General features: G+C 49.3%; 1 protein-coding gene and 2 long non-coding RNA genes across 12 annotated transcripts in view; 2 read left to right on the plus strand and 1 right to left on the minus strand.

Moving 5' to 3' along the window:
- Positions 1 to 14,777, minus strand: part of DYSF (dysferlin) — a 326,279-nt gene that overhangs the window by 178,114 nt on the left and 133,388 nt on the right. For all 7 annotated transcript variants that reach the window (XM_050943290.1, XM_050943287.1, XM_050943285.1 and 4 more), the window contains one exon: positions 499 to 691. In XM_050943290.1, the coding sequence (XP_050799247.1) occupies positions 499 to 691 (193 nt within the window). The remainder of the gene's footprint in view (positions 1 to 498; positions 692 to 14,777) is intronic.
- On the plus strand, positions 7,733 to 8,685 carry LOC127046460 (uncharacterized). Of its 3 annotated transcripts, none has more exons than XR_007773089.1 (4): positions 7,733 to 7,793; positions 7,861 to 8,115; positions 8,385 to 8,556; positions 8,623 to 8,685. It is a non-coding gene; the product is annotated as an uncharacterized LOC127046460 (long non-coding RNA). The 3 variants fall into 3 exon arrangements; XR_007773090.1 differs by lacking the exon at positions 7,733 to 7,793 and having other exon boundaries at positions 7,824 to 7,994; positions 8,061 to 8,115; XR_007773088.1 differs by lacking the exon at positions 7,733 to 7,793 and having other exon boundaries at positions 7,824 to 8,115.
- LOC127046463 (uncharacterized) lies at positions 9,032 to 10,512 on the plus strand. 2 transcript variants are annotated; one of them, XR_007773096.1, is made up of 5 exons: positions 9,032 to 9,349; positions 9,418 to 9,484; positions 9,754 to 9,820; positions 9,955 to 10,021; positions 10,222 to 10,512. It is a non-coding gene; the product is annotated as an uncharacterized LOC127046463 (long non-coding RNA). The 2 variants fall into 2 exon arrangements; XR_007773095.1 differs by lacking the exons at positions 9,754 to 9,820; positions 10,222 to 10,512 and having other exon boundaries at positions 9,888 to 10,065.

The raw sequence follows: 14,777 nt of genomic DNA on the forward strand, positions 1-14,777 counted from the left end.
GCAGTTGTTCACCTTAATTCGATTTAACTTAATTTGCTTCCAAAGTGACTATAACAAAACCAAGTTAAGGTCATGTTAATTCTCAACGAGAGCATCCACACAGGGTTTTAATGAGGTTTAACTAATCCACTTCAACCGTTCATTTAGATTAAGGCCTGAGCTATGCTAGAAAATTAGGTCGGCATAACTACAGTTGCTCGGTAGTGTTAGAAAAACCTAAGTCCCTTTGTAGGCCAATGAAAGAATTCTTCCATCAACCTAGCTACCATCTCTCTAGGAGGTGGGCAGTGTCTATTCTGAAATGCTGCCCCGGTGTAGCAGCAAGGTTATAGTGTTTTAAGTGTAGACACCCCCTAACATTCCCTAAATAGACAAATCCTAAGGAGTTGCTCCCAGCTAGGATGGCTTACCTCAAACAAGCCTGTAACAGCACCAAGGTGGGCTGGGTGGGAAAGATAAAGATTCATCAGGGCAAAAGCAATTCACCCCCACTTTTACCTCCTCTGCCATGGCTTTTAGTCTCAAGAGCCAGTCCTCAGCCTGGTCCAGCACTGTCTGGAGGTCAGAATCCTCATGCTTCAGGTTCAGAGCAGCCTGGATAATCTGGTGCAGGTTGGTGCTGCGGAATTTGTACACGTACTGATCCAGATGGGTGCTGGCTGTCTTGTTGCTGACATCGACTAGTGGCTGGCTGCAGAAGGGGGTGTGGGAGAAAGGAGCACAGAGAAACAGGCCAACGTTAGCTGTGCATTGCGAAGCAATGGCTTTACTGAGGACTTTCTTTTTACGGGTAAATTTATGCAAAAATAACAAGCCACCAAATAGATATTTGGTGAGGGAACAAGCGTCAGGAGCAAGGAAGGTTCAAATCACACTTACAGCCCTGAGGCACTATTGCAATGAGTTCCGAAAAGGAGTTGTAACTGAGCTTTGTGCTTCCACACACACACACACACACACACACACACAAAAGTTGGCTCAAGCTGCAAGATAAATATTACAGAAGCTCAACAGCATCTTCATTGTGCTGAGCTGTTTAAGAGTTTTCATGTTAAAACACAATGATTTATGAACTACCCTTATAGACATATTAAAAAAACAAATGTCCAACTGAAACAGATTGAGATCCAGGTTCAATTCCCAGCCCTTCCAGAGTGACGCTGTGCAAGTCCCTTAGCCTGACCAACCTAATTGCCTTCTATGACAAGATAATTGGCTCTGTAGATGAGGGGAAAGCAGTGGACGTGTTATTCCTTGACTTCAGCAAAGCTTTTGATACGGTCTCCCACAGTATTCTTGCCAGCAAGTTAAAGAAGTATGGGCTGGGTGAATTGACTATAAGGTGGATAGAAAGCTGGCTAGATCTTCGGGCTCAATGGATAGTGATCCATGTCTAGTTGGCAGCTGGTATCAAGCGGAGTGCCCCAAGGTTCGGTTCTGGCCAGTTTTGTTCAACATCTTTATTAATCATCTGGACGACGGAATAGATTGCACCCTCAGCAAGTTTGCAGATGACACTAAGCTCAGGGGAGATGTAGATATGCTGGACAATAGGGATAAGGTCCAGAGGATGATCTGGAGGATGGCGTGGATTGCCCTCTCAGCAAATTTGCAGATGACATTAAACTGGGAGGAATGGTAGATACGCTGGAGGGTAGGGATAAGATACAGAGGGACCTAGACAAATTAGAGGATTTGGCCAAAAGAAATCTGGTGAGGTTCAACAAGGACAAGTGCAGAGTCCTGCACTTAGGACAGAAGAATTCCAGGCACTGCTACAGACTAGGCACCAAGTGGCTAGGCAGCAGTTCTGCAGAAAAGGACCTAGGGGTTACAGTGGATGAGAAGCTGGATATGAATCAACAGTGTGCCCTTGTTGCCAAGAAGGATAACAGCATTTTGGGCTGTATAAGTAGGGGGCATTGCCAGCAGATCGAGGGACGTGATCATTCTCCTCTATTCGACATTGGTGAGGCCTCATCTGGAGTACTGTGTCCAGTTTTGGGCCCCACACTACAAGAAGAATGTGAAAAAATTAGAAAGAGTCCAGCGAAGGACAACAAAAATGATTAGGGGGCTGGAGCAATGATTTATGAGGAGAGGCTGAGAGAACTGGGATTGTTTAGTGTGCAGAAGAGAAGAGTGAGGGGGAATCTGATAGCAGCCTTCAACTACCTGAAGGGGGGTTCCAAAGAGGACGGAGCTCGGCTTTTCTCAGTGGTAGCAAATGACAGAACAAGGAGCAATGGTCTCAAGTTGCAGTGGGGGAGGTCTAGGTTGGATATTAGGAAACATTATTTCACTAGGAGAGTGGTGAAGCACTGCAATGGGTTACCTAGGGAGGTGGTGGAATCTCCTTCCTTGGAGGTTTTTAAGGTCAGGCTTGACAAAGTCCTGGCTGGGATGATTTAGTTGGGGATTGATCCTGCTTTGAGCAGGGGGTTGGACTAGATGACCTCCTGAGGTCCCTTCCAACCCTGATATTCTATGATTCTATGAACCTCACAGTACTTTTCATTCCTTATCTATAAAATGAGAAGGCAGACAGATAGACCTCTCTCACAGTCTTCTCAGGTTTAGTAAATCTTGCAGCAAGAATGTTGTTTAAAATAATTCCAATAATCTGCAATTTGCAGGGGTGATAATGTCTCCCTCTAGTGGCTGTGCCACATATAGGCTAAATGCCTCCTACCAGTACAAATTATAAGTTTGTTTTTTCAAGCTCAAATGGTAGAGGCCTGTGATTCTGGCATTGAAAGTCATGGGCTCTATTTCTACTGACAAACTGTGCTGAATATGAAGACTGGGGAAATGTCTGATTTATTTTTACGGAACGCTATGCGTGACTCAGTTTCCCCTCTCACCTTGCTGGGCGTGAAGGGGTTACCTTCTTTCTTGAAACATGACAAGCAATGAAGTAACTGCAGGGAAGTCACTAAACATGAATGAACCATCAGAAACTAACTATCACTAAGGTAATTACTGCAAATCTCTGGACCGGTGATTTTCAACCTTTTTTCTTTTCCGGAAAATTTGAATGTAGGTGTAGACCTCTTTGGAAATCTTAGACATAGTCTGCAGAGACCCAGGGGTCCACAGACCACAGGATGAAAATCATTGCCCTAGACAGATAAGCAGTTTGTGGAAGTACCAGCCCCTGGGGCAGAATGGCATAGACTGGTTTTGACAACATTCAAGAGGCCCAGCAGACAAGGAACAGAAAAATACATAAAGTTGACGGACAGCTATAGAGGAAGGGTTACTCACACTGGGTCTAAGAACTTACATGAGAGGGTAACCAACAGTAACAAAGTTGCTAGAAGGGTCTGAAGGGCTTTGAGACCTACCAGGTCACCTTGTGCACCATGGGTGACATCTGGTGAGCTAGGCATACATATAAGCAGTTTGCTGTTTTCAAGATCTGCTTTCTCTGTAATGCTTTTGGTTCTGAATAAATACTTTGCTTTATGAAGGCTGGCTGGTCACTGGTAAATCCTGCCATCGCTGCTAGAAGACCACAGGACGGCAATTGCTGAGCTAAGCTCAGACTTACTCAGGTGATCACAGCGAATGGATCATTGCAGCCTAAATCCCTGGTCTGGAGGGAAAGGAACGAGTTCCCACACCAAAAAAGATGACATCTTGAGGCTTGAAATCTAAGGGTGTGCAGTGGAAGAGGCCATAAAGACGGCAGAGAGGTAGTTAAGCCTGGAACCATGACAATAGGGTCATCAGAACTGTAACCCTATCTAAAGTCAGTATCCCAATGAATTCATCCCTTGCTCCAGAATTTCTGCTTTCATTGTAAAAAATATAATTCCAGTTCTTGCCCAGACGGTTGCAGAGGTAACCTCACAGAGGTAAGCCAAGAGTCAGTCAATGCAGGCCTTCCTGTCTGAGTCCACACAGTCTGAAACAACATATCTGAGAGGTGTGAACTGCCCCAGTCATCTCAGCCAGGGCCATGTGGACTCCATGATTCTGCAGCCACAGTGTTTAAGATCTCATCTGAAAGACTCCACCACTGTAAACTGCATAGGATTCAGTCATCTGCCCAAGATAAACAAGTGGGGCAGGAGTAACCACTTGAGAGTCAGCAGTTGAAATCTGCCTTATATTTTGTTAAGAGAGCCTTCACCTTCTACCTAGGCCTGGGTGGTCGCTGTATAATTTGCCCTTGAGAAATTGTTCCAATGGCTCATTTCCCTCACTGTTAAAAATGTACACCTTTTTTCCCATCTCAATTTATCTACTTTCAACTTCCAGCCACTGGATCATGTTACACCGTTCTCTGCCAGACTGAAGAGTGTATTATCAAATTTCTGGTCCCTATGTAAATACTTATAGGCTGAGATCAAGTCGCCCCCTTAAACTTCTCTATAACTCCTTGAGTCTATTGCTATAAGGCAGGTTTTCTAATCCTTTAATCATTTTCATGGCTCTTCTCTGAACCTTCTGCAATTTATCAACATTCTTCTTGAATTGTGGAAAACAGCAGAGGTCACAGTAAAGCCAAATACAGAGGTAACGTAACCTCCCTATGGACAGACATACAGCTAATCCAGAGGCACTGGGCTCCTCACAGGGATGCTCCATACCTCTTACCAACCATGGTGGATGTTGATGGTAGAACCATTAGCAGTCACTTTAGGAGAGATTGTGGAACTAAAACAAATGGCTTTCTCCAAATAGACAAGACATAGCCTGAAAGATAGTGTAGTGCAGTGGCTAGGGAACTAGGCTAACATTCAGGAAACTGAGGCACAGAGCGGGGAAGGGACTTGACCATTGACTTGCTGGGTGAACTTGGACAAGTTATTTCCTCTCCCACCTTTTGTCTGATTAAAATGTAAGCTCTTTTGGGGCAGGGACTGTCTCTCACTATGGTTGTATAGTACCTATCGCGATGGGGGCTTGATCTCAACGCTATCATCGTACAAATAATAAAGGCATTTGACAAACATTCTTCCTACCCAATGTCCTTGTCAGATAGGAATTATAATCCTCATTTTACAGATGGGAAAACTCTGTCTCAGGGTGGTGCAATTAGTTGCTCAGTTTCATACAGAATGCGGCCGAGCTATGAATAGAACCCAGGAGTCCTGCTAGCTTCCCCCACCACTGTCTCTGTCATGGAATATAATAGCTGTGAGTTATGGAAGAAGGTCAATAACACAGATCAGTGGTTCTCATTCAGGGGTAAGTGTACCCCTGGGGGAATGCAGAGCTCTTCCAGGGGGTACATCAACTCATCTAGATATTTTCCTAGTTTTACAACAGGCTACATAAAAAGCACTAGCGAAGTCAGTACAACTAAAATTTCATACAATGATTTGTTTTATACTGCTCTATATACTTACTGTATGCTGAACTGTAAGTACAAGATTTATATTCCGATCATTTTATTTTATAATCATATGGCAAAACTGAGAAAGTCACCAATTTGTCAGTAACTGTGCAACCACTCCCATTTGACGCCATCAATTTAGGCCTGAAAAAAGACTGGGAGTGGTTGGGTCACTACAAAAAATAATTTTCTGTCTATTGATGCTCACACCTTCTTGTCAACTGTTAGGAATGAGCCACATCCACCCTAATTGAATTGGCCTCGTTAGCACTGACCTCCCTGCTTGATATAGCAACTCCCATCTTTTCATGTGCTGTGTATTTATACCTGCCTACTGCATTTTCCACTCCATGCATCTGATGAAGTGGGTTTAGCCCACAAAAGCTTATGCCCTAATAAATCTGTTAGACTTTAAGGTGCCACAGGGACTCCTTGTTGTTTTTGCTGATACAGACTAACACGGCTACCACTCTGAAACCTGAAGCAAAAAAGGCATTAACTCTTCAGCCATGGCTGTGTTCTCTGTCATTATCTTTCCATTCTCACTGAATAATGGGCTTGCCCTGTCCGTGGTGGTCTTCTTGCTTCTCGCGTATTTGTAAAATGTTTTCTTTTTACCATTTATATCCCTAGCTAGTTTAAATTTGTTTTGCCTTCGCCTTCCTAATTTTGTCCCTACATGCTTCTGTTGCTGTTTTTTATATCTTCAGCCTTCATAATTTGTTTCCAATTCTTACAGGACTCTTTTTTGAGTTTCAGGTCACTGATGATCTCCTGGTTCTCCTATCTCACTCCTATCTCCCCTGCCACAATGGGATAGTTTGCTCTTGTGCCCTTAATAATGTCTCTATAAAGAAAACTGCCAACACCCCTGAACTCTTTTTTTCCCCTGGACTTACTTCTCATTAGGGAATCTTACCCACCAGCTCCCCCTCTGATTGGTTGCCTTTCCCATTGCCCTACCTCCTAGAGAAGAGAAGCCAGTCTGAACGGCTGTGGAATCAGGCAGAGCTCTCCCTCCATCCTCCACACTCACAGGAGAGGAGGGGGGAAGAGAGACCCTAGCAGCTCAGAGACCCTCCTTTCCCCTCCCCTCTGTGAGCAACAGGATACCCCTTGCTTCTCCTCCTCCCGTTGCAGCACCTGGCCTGGGAGGCAGGAGGGAAGGGGACCTGCCACTGTACGCCTGGAAAAGAGAGGGGACCCACTGCAGCCCCCCAGATCTAGGAGAGGGCGATGATGAACTATGAGCTGCAGGAGGCCAGGAGGAAGGTTGAGGGCAGGGGAATGGGCAGTGTGGGGACACGAGCACCTGCAAGCAGAGGCCAGAAACACCCTATTAAATATATTTGGGAGTGCTGGTAACAGTAATTGACTCAAACACGTGTGGGGGGAGAGGGCAGGGAGTGGGGCGATGGCTATATGGGGTGCAGGGAGGAAGTGAGATGAGGAGTTGGTGGGGGAAGGTACCAGAGGAACGGAGCACTGTCATTATGGGCACAGGCTGGCAGTCAGTCAGGGAGGAAGAGAGCAGGTTTTGGAGAAAGGGGCACTGTCTGTATGGGGCACAGGCTGGCATTTAGACAGGGAGATGGTTGTGGAAGTTTCTGAAACAGCAGGACCCTGTCTGTACGGGGAACAAAGGGGCGATCGGTCAGGGAAAAGGGAGAAGGTTCTGGAGGAGCAGGGCACTGTCCGAATAGGGCACAAATTGTCAGTTAGCCAGGGGGAAGGAAGGAAGATTCTGGAGCAGTGGGGTGCTGTCTGTATAGGACACAGACTGGCAGTCAGTCAGGGATAGACGGGGAAGGCTCTGAACTAGCAGGGCGCTGCCTGTGTGGGGAACAGGCTGGATGTTGGACAGAAACCTGGAGCGGACGTTTCTAGGGGAGCAGGGTGATGTCTATATGGGGCACAGGGAGGCTGTTAGAGAGCTGGGAGAAAGCTCTGGGGGAGCGGGGCGCATGAAAGAGGCATGAGGAATCTGGAGCAGTGGGGTGCTGTCTGTATGGGGCAAAGGATTGCAGTTACAGAGTTGGTGGGGGCAGGTTCTGGAGAAGTGGGGCTCTGTCTACATGGGGGTACAGGCTGGAAGTCAGTCAGGGAAGTAGCGGGAATGTTTTTGAGGACAGGCGTGCTGTCCGTACAGGGCACAGGGAGGCACTTAGAGAGGGAGGTACAGGGGGAAGGTTCAGGACAGGCGTGCTATCTGTATGGGGCACAGGGGGGCAGTTAGAGAGGGAGGTACGGGGGAAGGTTCAGGACAGGCGTGTTGTCTGTACGGGGCACAGGGGGGCAGTTAGAGAGGGAGGTATGGGAGAAGGTTCAGGACAGGTGTGTTGTCTGAACAGGGAACAGGGAGGCAGGTAGAGAGGGAGGTACAGAGGGAAGGTTCGGGACAGGCGTGCTGTCTGTACGGGGCATAGGGGGGCAGTTAGAGAGGGAGGTACGGGGGAAGGTTCAGGACAGGCGTGTTGTCTGTATGGGGCACAGGGGGGCAGTTAGAGAGGGAGGTACGGGGAAGGTTCAGGACAGGCGTGCTGTCTGTACGGGGCACAGGGGGGCAGTTAGAGAGGGAGGTACAGGGGGAAGGTTCAGGACAGGCGTGCTGTCTGTACGGGGCACAGGGGGGCAGTTAGAGAGGGAGGTACGGGGAAGGTTCAGGACAGGCGTGCTGTCTGTACGGGACACAAGGAGGCAGTTAGAGAGGGAGGTATGGGGGAAGGTTCAGAACCAGCGTGCTGTCTGTATGGGGCACAGGGAGGCAGGTAGAGAGGGAGGTACAGAGGGAAGGTTCGGGACAGGCGTGCTGTCTGTACGGGGCATAGGGGGGCAGTTAGAGAGGAAGGTACGGGGGAAGGTTTGGGACAGACATGCTGTCTGTACGGGGCACAGGGGGGCAGTTAGAGAGGGAGGTACGGGGAAGGTTTGGGACAGGCGTGCTGTCTGTATGGGGCACAGGGAGGCAGTTAGAGAGGGAGGTACAGAGGGAAGGTTCGGGACAGGTGTGCTGTCTGTATGGGGCACAGGGAGGCAGTTAGAGAGGGAGGTACAGAGGGAAGGTTCGGGACAGGCGTGCTGTCTGTATGGGGCACAGGGAGGCAGTTAGAGAGGGAGGTACAGAGGGAAGGTTCGGGACAGGCGTGCTGTCTGTATGGGGCACAGGGAGGCAGTTAGAGAGGGAGGTACAGAGGGAAGGTTCGGGACAGGTGTGCTGTCTGTATGGGGCACAGGGGGGCAGTTAGACAGGGAGGTACGGGGAAGGTTTGGGACAGGCGTGCTGTCTGTACGGGGCACAGGGAGGCAGTTAGAGAGGGAGGTACAGAGGGAAGGTTCGGGACAGGTGTGCTGTCTGTATGGGGCACAGGGGGGCAGTTAGACAGGGAGGTACAGAGGGAAGGTTCGGGACAGGCGTGCTGTCTGTATGGGGCACAGGGAGGCAGTTAGAGAGGGAGGTACAGAGGGAAGGTTCGGGACAGGCGTGCTGTCTGTATGGGGCACAGGGGGGCAGTTAGACAGGGAGGTACAGAGGGAAGGTTCGGGACAGGCGTGCTGTCTGTACAGGGCACAGGGGGGCAGTTAGAGAGGGAGGTACAGGGGGAAGGTTTGGGACAGGCGTGCTGTCTGTACGGGGCACAGGGGGGCAGTGAGACACGAAGTTTGTGAGGGAAGGGTCTGGAGGAGTGGGGCACTGTCTGTATGGGGCACATATTCTCAGTTAATCACAAAGGAGGGTGAAGAATCTGGAGCAGGGTGGCGCTGTATCTAAGGAGCACAGGCAGCAGTTAGACAGAGGGGACAGGGAAGGCTCTCGAGAAGCAGGGCACAGTCTTAATGGGATCATAGGATGGTAGTTAGGGAGGTGTCGGGGGAATGTTCTGGAGAAGTAAAGCGCTGCCTGTGTGGGGCACGGCGTGGCTATTAGCCAGAGAATGTGATGGGGGAAGGTTCCTGAGGAGCAGGGTGCTGTCTGTATAGGGGAACAGACTGGCAGTTAGAGAGGTGGCGGGGAAGGTTTCCGAGGAGCAGGGTGCTGTCTGTATAGGGGACACAGACTGGCAGTTAGAGAGGTGGCGGGGAAGGTTTCCAAGGAGCAGGGTGCTGTCTGTATGGGGACACAGACTGGCAGTTAGAGAGGTGGCACGGAAAGTTTCCGAGGAGCAGGGTGCTGTCTGTATAGGGGCAAAGACTGGCAGTTAGAGAGGTGGCAGGGGAAGGTTTCCGAGGAGCAGGGTGCTGTCTGTATAGGGGCAAAGACTGGCAGTTAGAGAGGTGGCGGGGAAGGTTTCCGAGGAGCAGGGTGCTGTCTGTATAGGGGCAAAGACTGGCAGTTAGAGAGGTGGCAGGGAAGGTTCCTGAGGAGCAGGGTGCTGTCTGTATAGGGGCAAAGACTGGCAGTTAGAGAGGTGGCGGGGAAGGTTCCTGAGGAGCAGGGTGCTGTCTGTATAGGGGCAAAGACTGGCAGTTAGAGAGGTGGTGGGGAAGGTTCCTGAGGAGCAGGGTGCTGTCTGTATTGGGGCAAAGACTGGCAGTTAGAGAGGTGGCGGGGAAGGTTCCTGAGGAGCAGGGTGCTGTCTCTATGGGGGCACAGACTGGCAGTTAGAGAGGTGGCAGGGAAGGTTTCCGAGGAGCAGGGTGCTGTCTCTATGGGGGCACAGACTGGCAGTTAGAGAGGTGGCGGGGAAGGTTTCCGAGGAGCAGGGTGCTGTCTGTATTGGGGCACAGGCTGGCAGTTAGAGAGGTGGCAGGGAGGTTTCCGAGGAGCAGGGTGCTGTCTGTATAGGGGCAAAGACTGGCAGTTAGAGAGGTGGCGGGGAAGGTTTCCGAGGAGCAGGGTGCTGTCTGTATAGGGGCAAAGACTGGCAGTTAGAGAGGTGGCGGGGAAGGTTCCTGAGGAGCAGGGTGCTGTCTGTATGGGGACACAGACTGGCAGTTAGAGAGGTGGCGGGGAAGGTTTCCGAGGAGCAGGGTGCTGTCTCTATGGGGGCACAGACTGGCAGTTAGAGAGGTGGCAGGGAAAGTTTCCGAGGAGCAGGGTGCTGTCTGTATTGGGGCACAGGCTGGCGGTCAGTCAGGGAGGTGAGAGGGAAGATTCTGGAGGAGCAGGGCACTATTTGTAGAGGGCATAGGCTGGCAATCAGTCAGGGAGATACGAGGAAGCTTCTGAAGGAATGGGGGTGTTGTCTGAATGGGACAAAGCCTGGCAGTCAGTCAGGGAGGCAGCGGGGAAGGCTTTGAAATAGCGGGGTGCTGTCTGTATTTGGCACAGGATAGCAGTTATACAGAGAGGTGGGGGAGGGGAGGTTCTGGAAGAGCAAGGTGCTGTCTATATGAGGTCACAGAATGGCAGCAGAACAAGGAGATGGTGGAGGAAGGTTCTGGAGAAGGAGGATACTGTTTGTAAAGGGGCACTGACTGGCATCTCGACAGGGATGTGAAGAGAGAAAGTTCTGGAGAAGCGGGGCACTGTCTATATGGGGTGCAGACTGGCGGAGAGGTGGCAGGAGAAGGTTCTGGAGGAGAGGGGCACTGTCTCCATGGGACACAGACTAACAGTCAATCATGGAGGAGGGATGAAGATTCTGGAGCAGGATGGTGGTGTCTGTATGTGGGCACAGGCTGGCAGTTAGGGGGGTACTGGGGGAAGGTTCTGGAGGAGCAGGGCGCTCTCTGTATGGGGGGACAGGCTGGCAGTTAGGGAGGTGGTGGAGACGTTTCTGGAGGAGGGGAGCACTCTCCGTATTGGGGCACAGGTTGGTAGTTAGGGAGGTGGCAGGGAAGGTTCTGGAGGAGGGGGGCGCTCTCTGTATGGGAGGACAGGCTGGCAGTTAAGGAGGTGGTGGAGAAGTTTCTGGAGGAGGGGGGCACTCTCCGTATTGGGGCACAGGCTGGTAGTTAGGGGGGTACTGGGGGAAGGTTCTGGAGGAGCAGGGCGCTCTCTGTATGGGGGGACAGGCTGGTAGTTAGGGAGGTGGCAGGGAAGGTTCTGGAGGAGTGAGGCGCTCTCTGTATTGGGGCACAGGCTGGCACTTAGGGAGGTGCTGGAGAAGTTTCTGGAGGAGCGGGACGCTCTCTGTATTGGGGCACAGGCTGGTAGTTAGGGAGGTGGCAGGGAAGGTTCTGGAGAAGCGGGGCGCTCTCTGTATGGGGGCGCAGGCTGGCAGTTAGGGAGGTACCAGGGGAAGGTTCTTTAGGAGCGGGCGCTCTCTGTACAGGGGCGCAAGCTGGCAGTTAGGGAGGTGGCAGGGGAAGGTTCTGGAAGAGCTATTGAGGCATGAGCATTGCAGTCAGAGGCCATGAGTGTGTGTTGTTATTGTGTGTTCTGGTTGTATTGATTTGTGAATTGGGGGCTATGGGTGAGTTGTGCTGGCAACTTTGTGATGGGTTGTACAATTGGCAAATCAACCTTTGAAGAACTGTGGCAGCTGGATTAAGTAATCCCCACTCTGAGCATTCCCCTCCATCGCACTGACTCCTTACAATCGCTGAAACTGGTGCATGCAGATTAGGTGTAATGTCAGTGTGGTGCTTGGTTGAGATATCGCTGTTATCAGAATGGTCGAGGGCTCTTAACATGGCTTAGATACAGGTCTTTACTTTTTTATTATACAGAGATTCTGTTATCAATTCAGGGAAGTCTTAGACTCTGTTATACTGGATGTCAGACACTATGATCACATTAATTCCTTCTGGCCTTGGAATCTATACTGCATTTATCCTGGGACTGTAAATTTCTTGGGATAAGAAACCTCTTCTTGTTCTGTGTTTGTACAGCCCCTAGAACAAGGGGCCTGATCCATGATTGGGATTCGTAGACACTACCACAATATAAATAACATGTGCTTACAAGGATAAATATCTACATTCTAAAGCATCTCCCTCCAGTGTACTTAGGGACCCCCAGTAGTTTAAAATGAAGTAGCAAGAACACCACTCCATTCCAGGCAATGGTACCTTTCCTGTTACCCCAAGAATGGGTAGAGTCAATACTAACCCTCCGGGAAAGGAAAACATTGCTATAGAGGTCTTGAAAATATGCTCACTGTGACAGACTATTATCCAAGAGAAGGTCAACAGGTGACGATCACAGTCTCCAAGTACTTACATGTAGAAGAGATTTCTAATTGCAGATGGCTCTATATTCTAGCTGCAAAAGGCAGAATGAGATCCAATGGCTGGAAGGTGAAGCTAGACACATTCAGACTAGAAATAATGTGCTCATTGTGAACCGTGAAGGTAATTAACCATCACAACTTACCTTGGGAAGTGATGGATTCTCCACCACTTGGAGTCTTTAAATCAAAACTAGATGTCTCTTTAAAATATATGCTCTAGCTCAAACAGAAGCTATGGCTTGAAGCCAAAATTATTGGGCAAGATTCTCCAGCCTGTGCTGTGCAGGTCAAACTAGATGATCGTAATGGGTCTTTCTGGCCTTAAATTGAAAAGATCCCAAAGAGTGTTCAACTCTCCAGTGACTGGCTCAGTCAGATTTCTAATGAAACAAGAAACTCAGTGGTCCAATTTTAGAGCCTAACCAGTCCCTCTTGGGTTAGGCCTGCTGGCAGATACTGCTGCAGTGCACAAGACTTCCCAGAAGGCACACGTGGTTGGTATCGGCAAGCCCATCAATTTGGATATTATCCTAATTAGTTTAGCAAATTCTGCTTTCTTTTCAGAACATGTGCTAGTGCTGCTTGCTGATTTCTTTAGGCCAATTTCTCTCAGCTATGCAGAAGCAATTTACCACAGGAGCTCAGCACAGAGGAGGAAACTGAGCCAGAACGAACCACTGGCTTGGCAGGCTCCCCCAGCAACATTTTTTTCCTCATTTAATTGAATTTGTTTTGGAGGGAGCAGCATCTCTGGAAAACCTAAATCCTGGGATTATCCTCAGGTCACGTATGGCACACACAGGAGCAATGGAATATTTACAGCTCTTACAATAGCTCTGACCTTTTCCAAGGAGCTAGGGGGGAGCAGCGGTGAACATCTCCCTAGTGAGGCTTAAAATCAAATAAATAGGTTTTTAAAAGAGCATCCTTAAAGCTGCCATCCTCATTGGTTTATGGAGCATTTCCCGAGCAGCAGACTTGGCTCATCTGCATGCCACACGTGGGGCATGTTATTCCATTCCGTCGCCAGCCCCTGACAGAACAAGCTACTGGCCCTCAAACAAACCCCACAGGATGTGAGTGAACGCCGTAGGCTTCCAAACACCTTTGCTAGTGACCTACGTGCGTCTTAGCAAAGAGCAACGAGGACCAGATGGCTCAAAGGCCCAGCAATAGGCTCCATGGCATCTTTTGCCATTTGGTTACTGGTTCGAATCCAGCATAGGTTGGGAGAGTGAGTCATTATTATCGCGGGGGTGAGCCCTGTGTGGAATGAGTAAATGAGTCTTGGTCCATTTCCCAGTGAACTAGCATCTGCAACTGAACACGTTTGTCTCAACGAAGGCTGGGGATACACACAGAGGCAAACTCCCTTTTTCTCCCTAGAAATGGTGCCTCTGAGTTGAGAATTGAGATACGTGAGTGGGGCAGGGCTGTAGCTGTTCAGTCACTGAGAGGCATCACTTTCCAGAGCTGTCAATTGATGTCTTTCTACAATACTTTTCAATATGAAGCCTGACTATTTCTGTACCCCTGGGTATTCTAAACTGGGAAAGCTTTATGAAAAGCAGCAACGGCCGTCTAACAGCTACCACCTTCTTCAGAACAGACCACAAGATTTTAACAATTCCCTTTGGCAAAGGCTTATCATCACACCCTACTCAACAACTAAAAACATATTAAAGATTCCCCTGTGAGCAATTGCTGGAGGTGGGATGATATGCAGTTGGGGACAGGAGGGGAGGGGAATTGAGATATGGTGATAAAGCCTGGGAACTCCAGTTTCAGACCCCACAGCCCCAAGATATCAAGGTGATGTGGGCCACGGAAAAGCCTACTTAGACAGAGAGTCAAATCATATTGGAAAATACAATTCAACAAAAGTTTGTGCCAGACATTCATAGTGCAATAATGCTCTTCCAACAGACCTTTCTGCTACTGGTGCCTTCCTGCAATAGGTCCGGGTCACAGGACCTAGGACGCACTGTTACGAACTCTTTGCCTTCCCTGATTATGATCTAAATCAGATGCCCAATGGGAAAGGTTAGGATTTTTTAAATGCATGCGTAATGTTGGCTTCCCTCCCTTTGATGGGGACATTAAGGGCCGGTTAGGCTCTAGTTTCAGGCTCTGTTTTAAAAACAGAATGTGAATGGATATCTTTCCATTCTTATTTGTATTTCAGTGGCACCTCCAAGCCTGACTGAGGTCCCGGCCCCACTGTGCTAGATGCTGTACAAACACAGAGACAGTTCCTGATCCAAAGAGCTTACAGTCTGAAGAGACAAGACAGAGAAAGGGTGAAAGAGATGCAC

This window comes from Gopherus flavomarginatus, chromosome 3 (genome assembly GCF_025201925.1).
Source record: "Gopherus flavomarginatus isolate rGopFla2 chromosome 3, rGopFla2.mat.asm, whole genome shotgun sequence".
Classification (NCBI taxonomy): domain Eukaryota; kingdom Metazoa; phylum Chordata; order Testudines; family Testudinidae; genus Gopherus; species Gopherus flavomarginatus.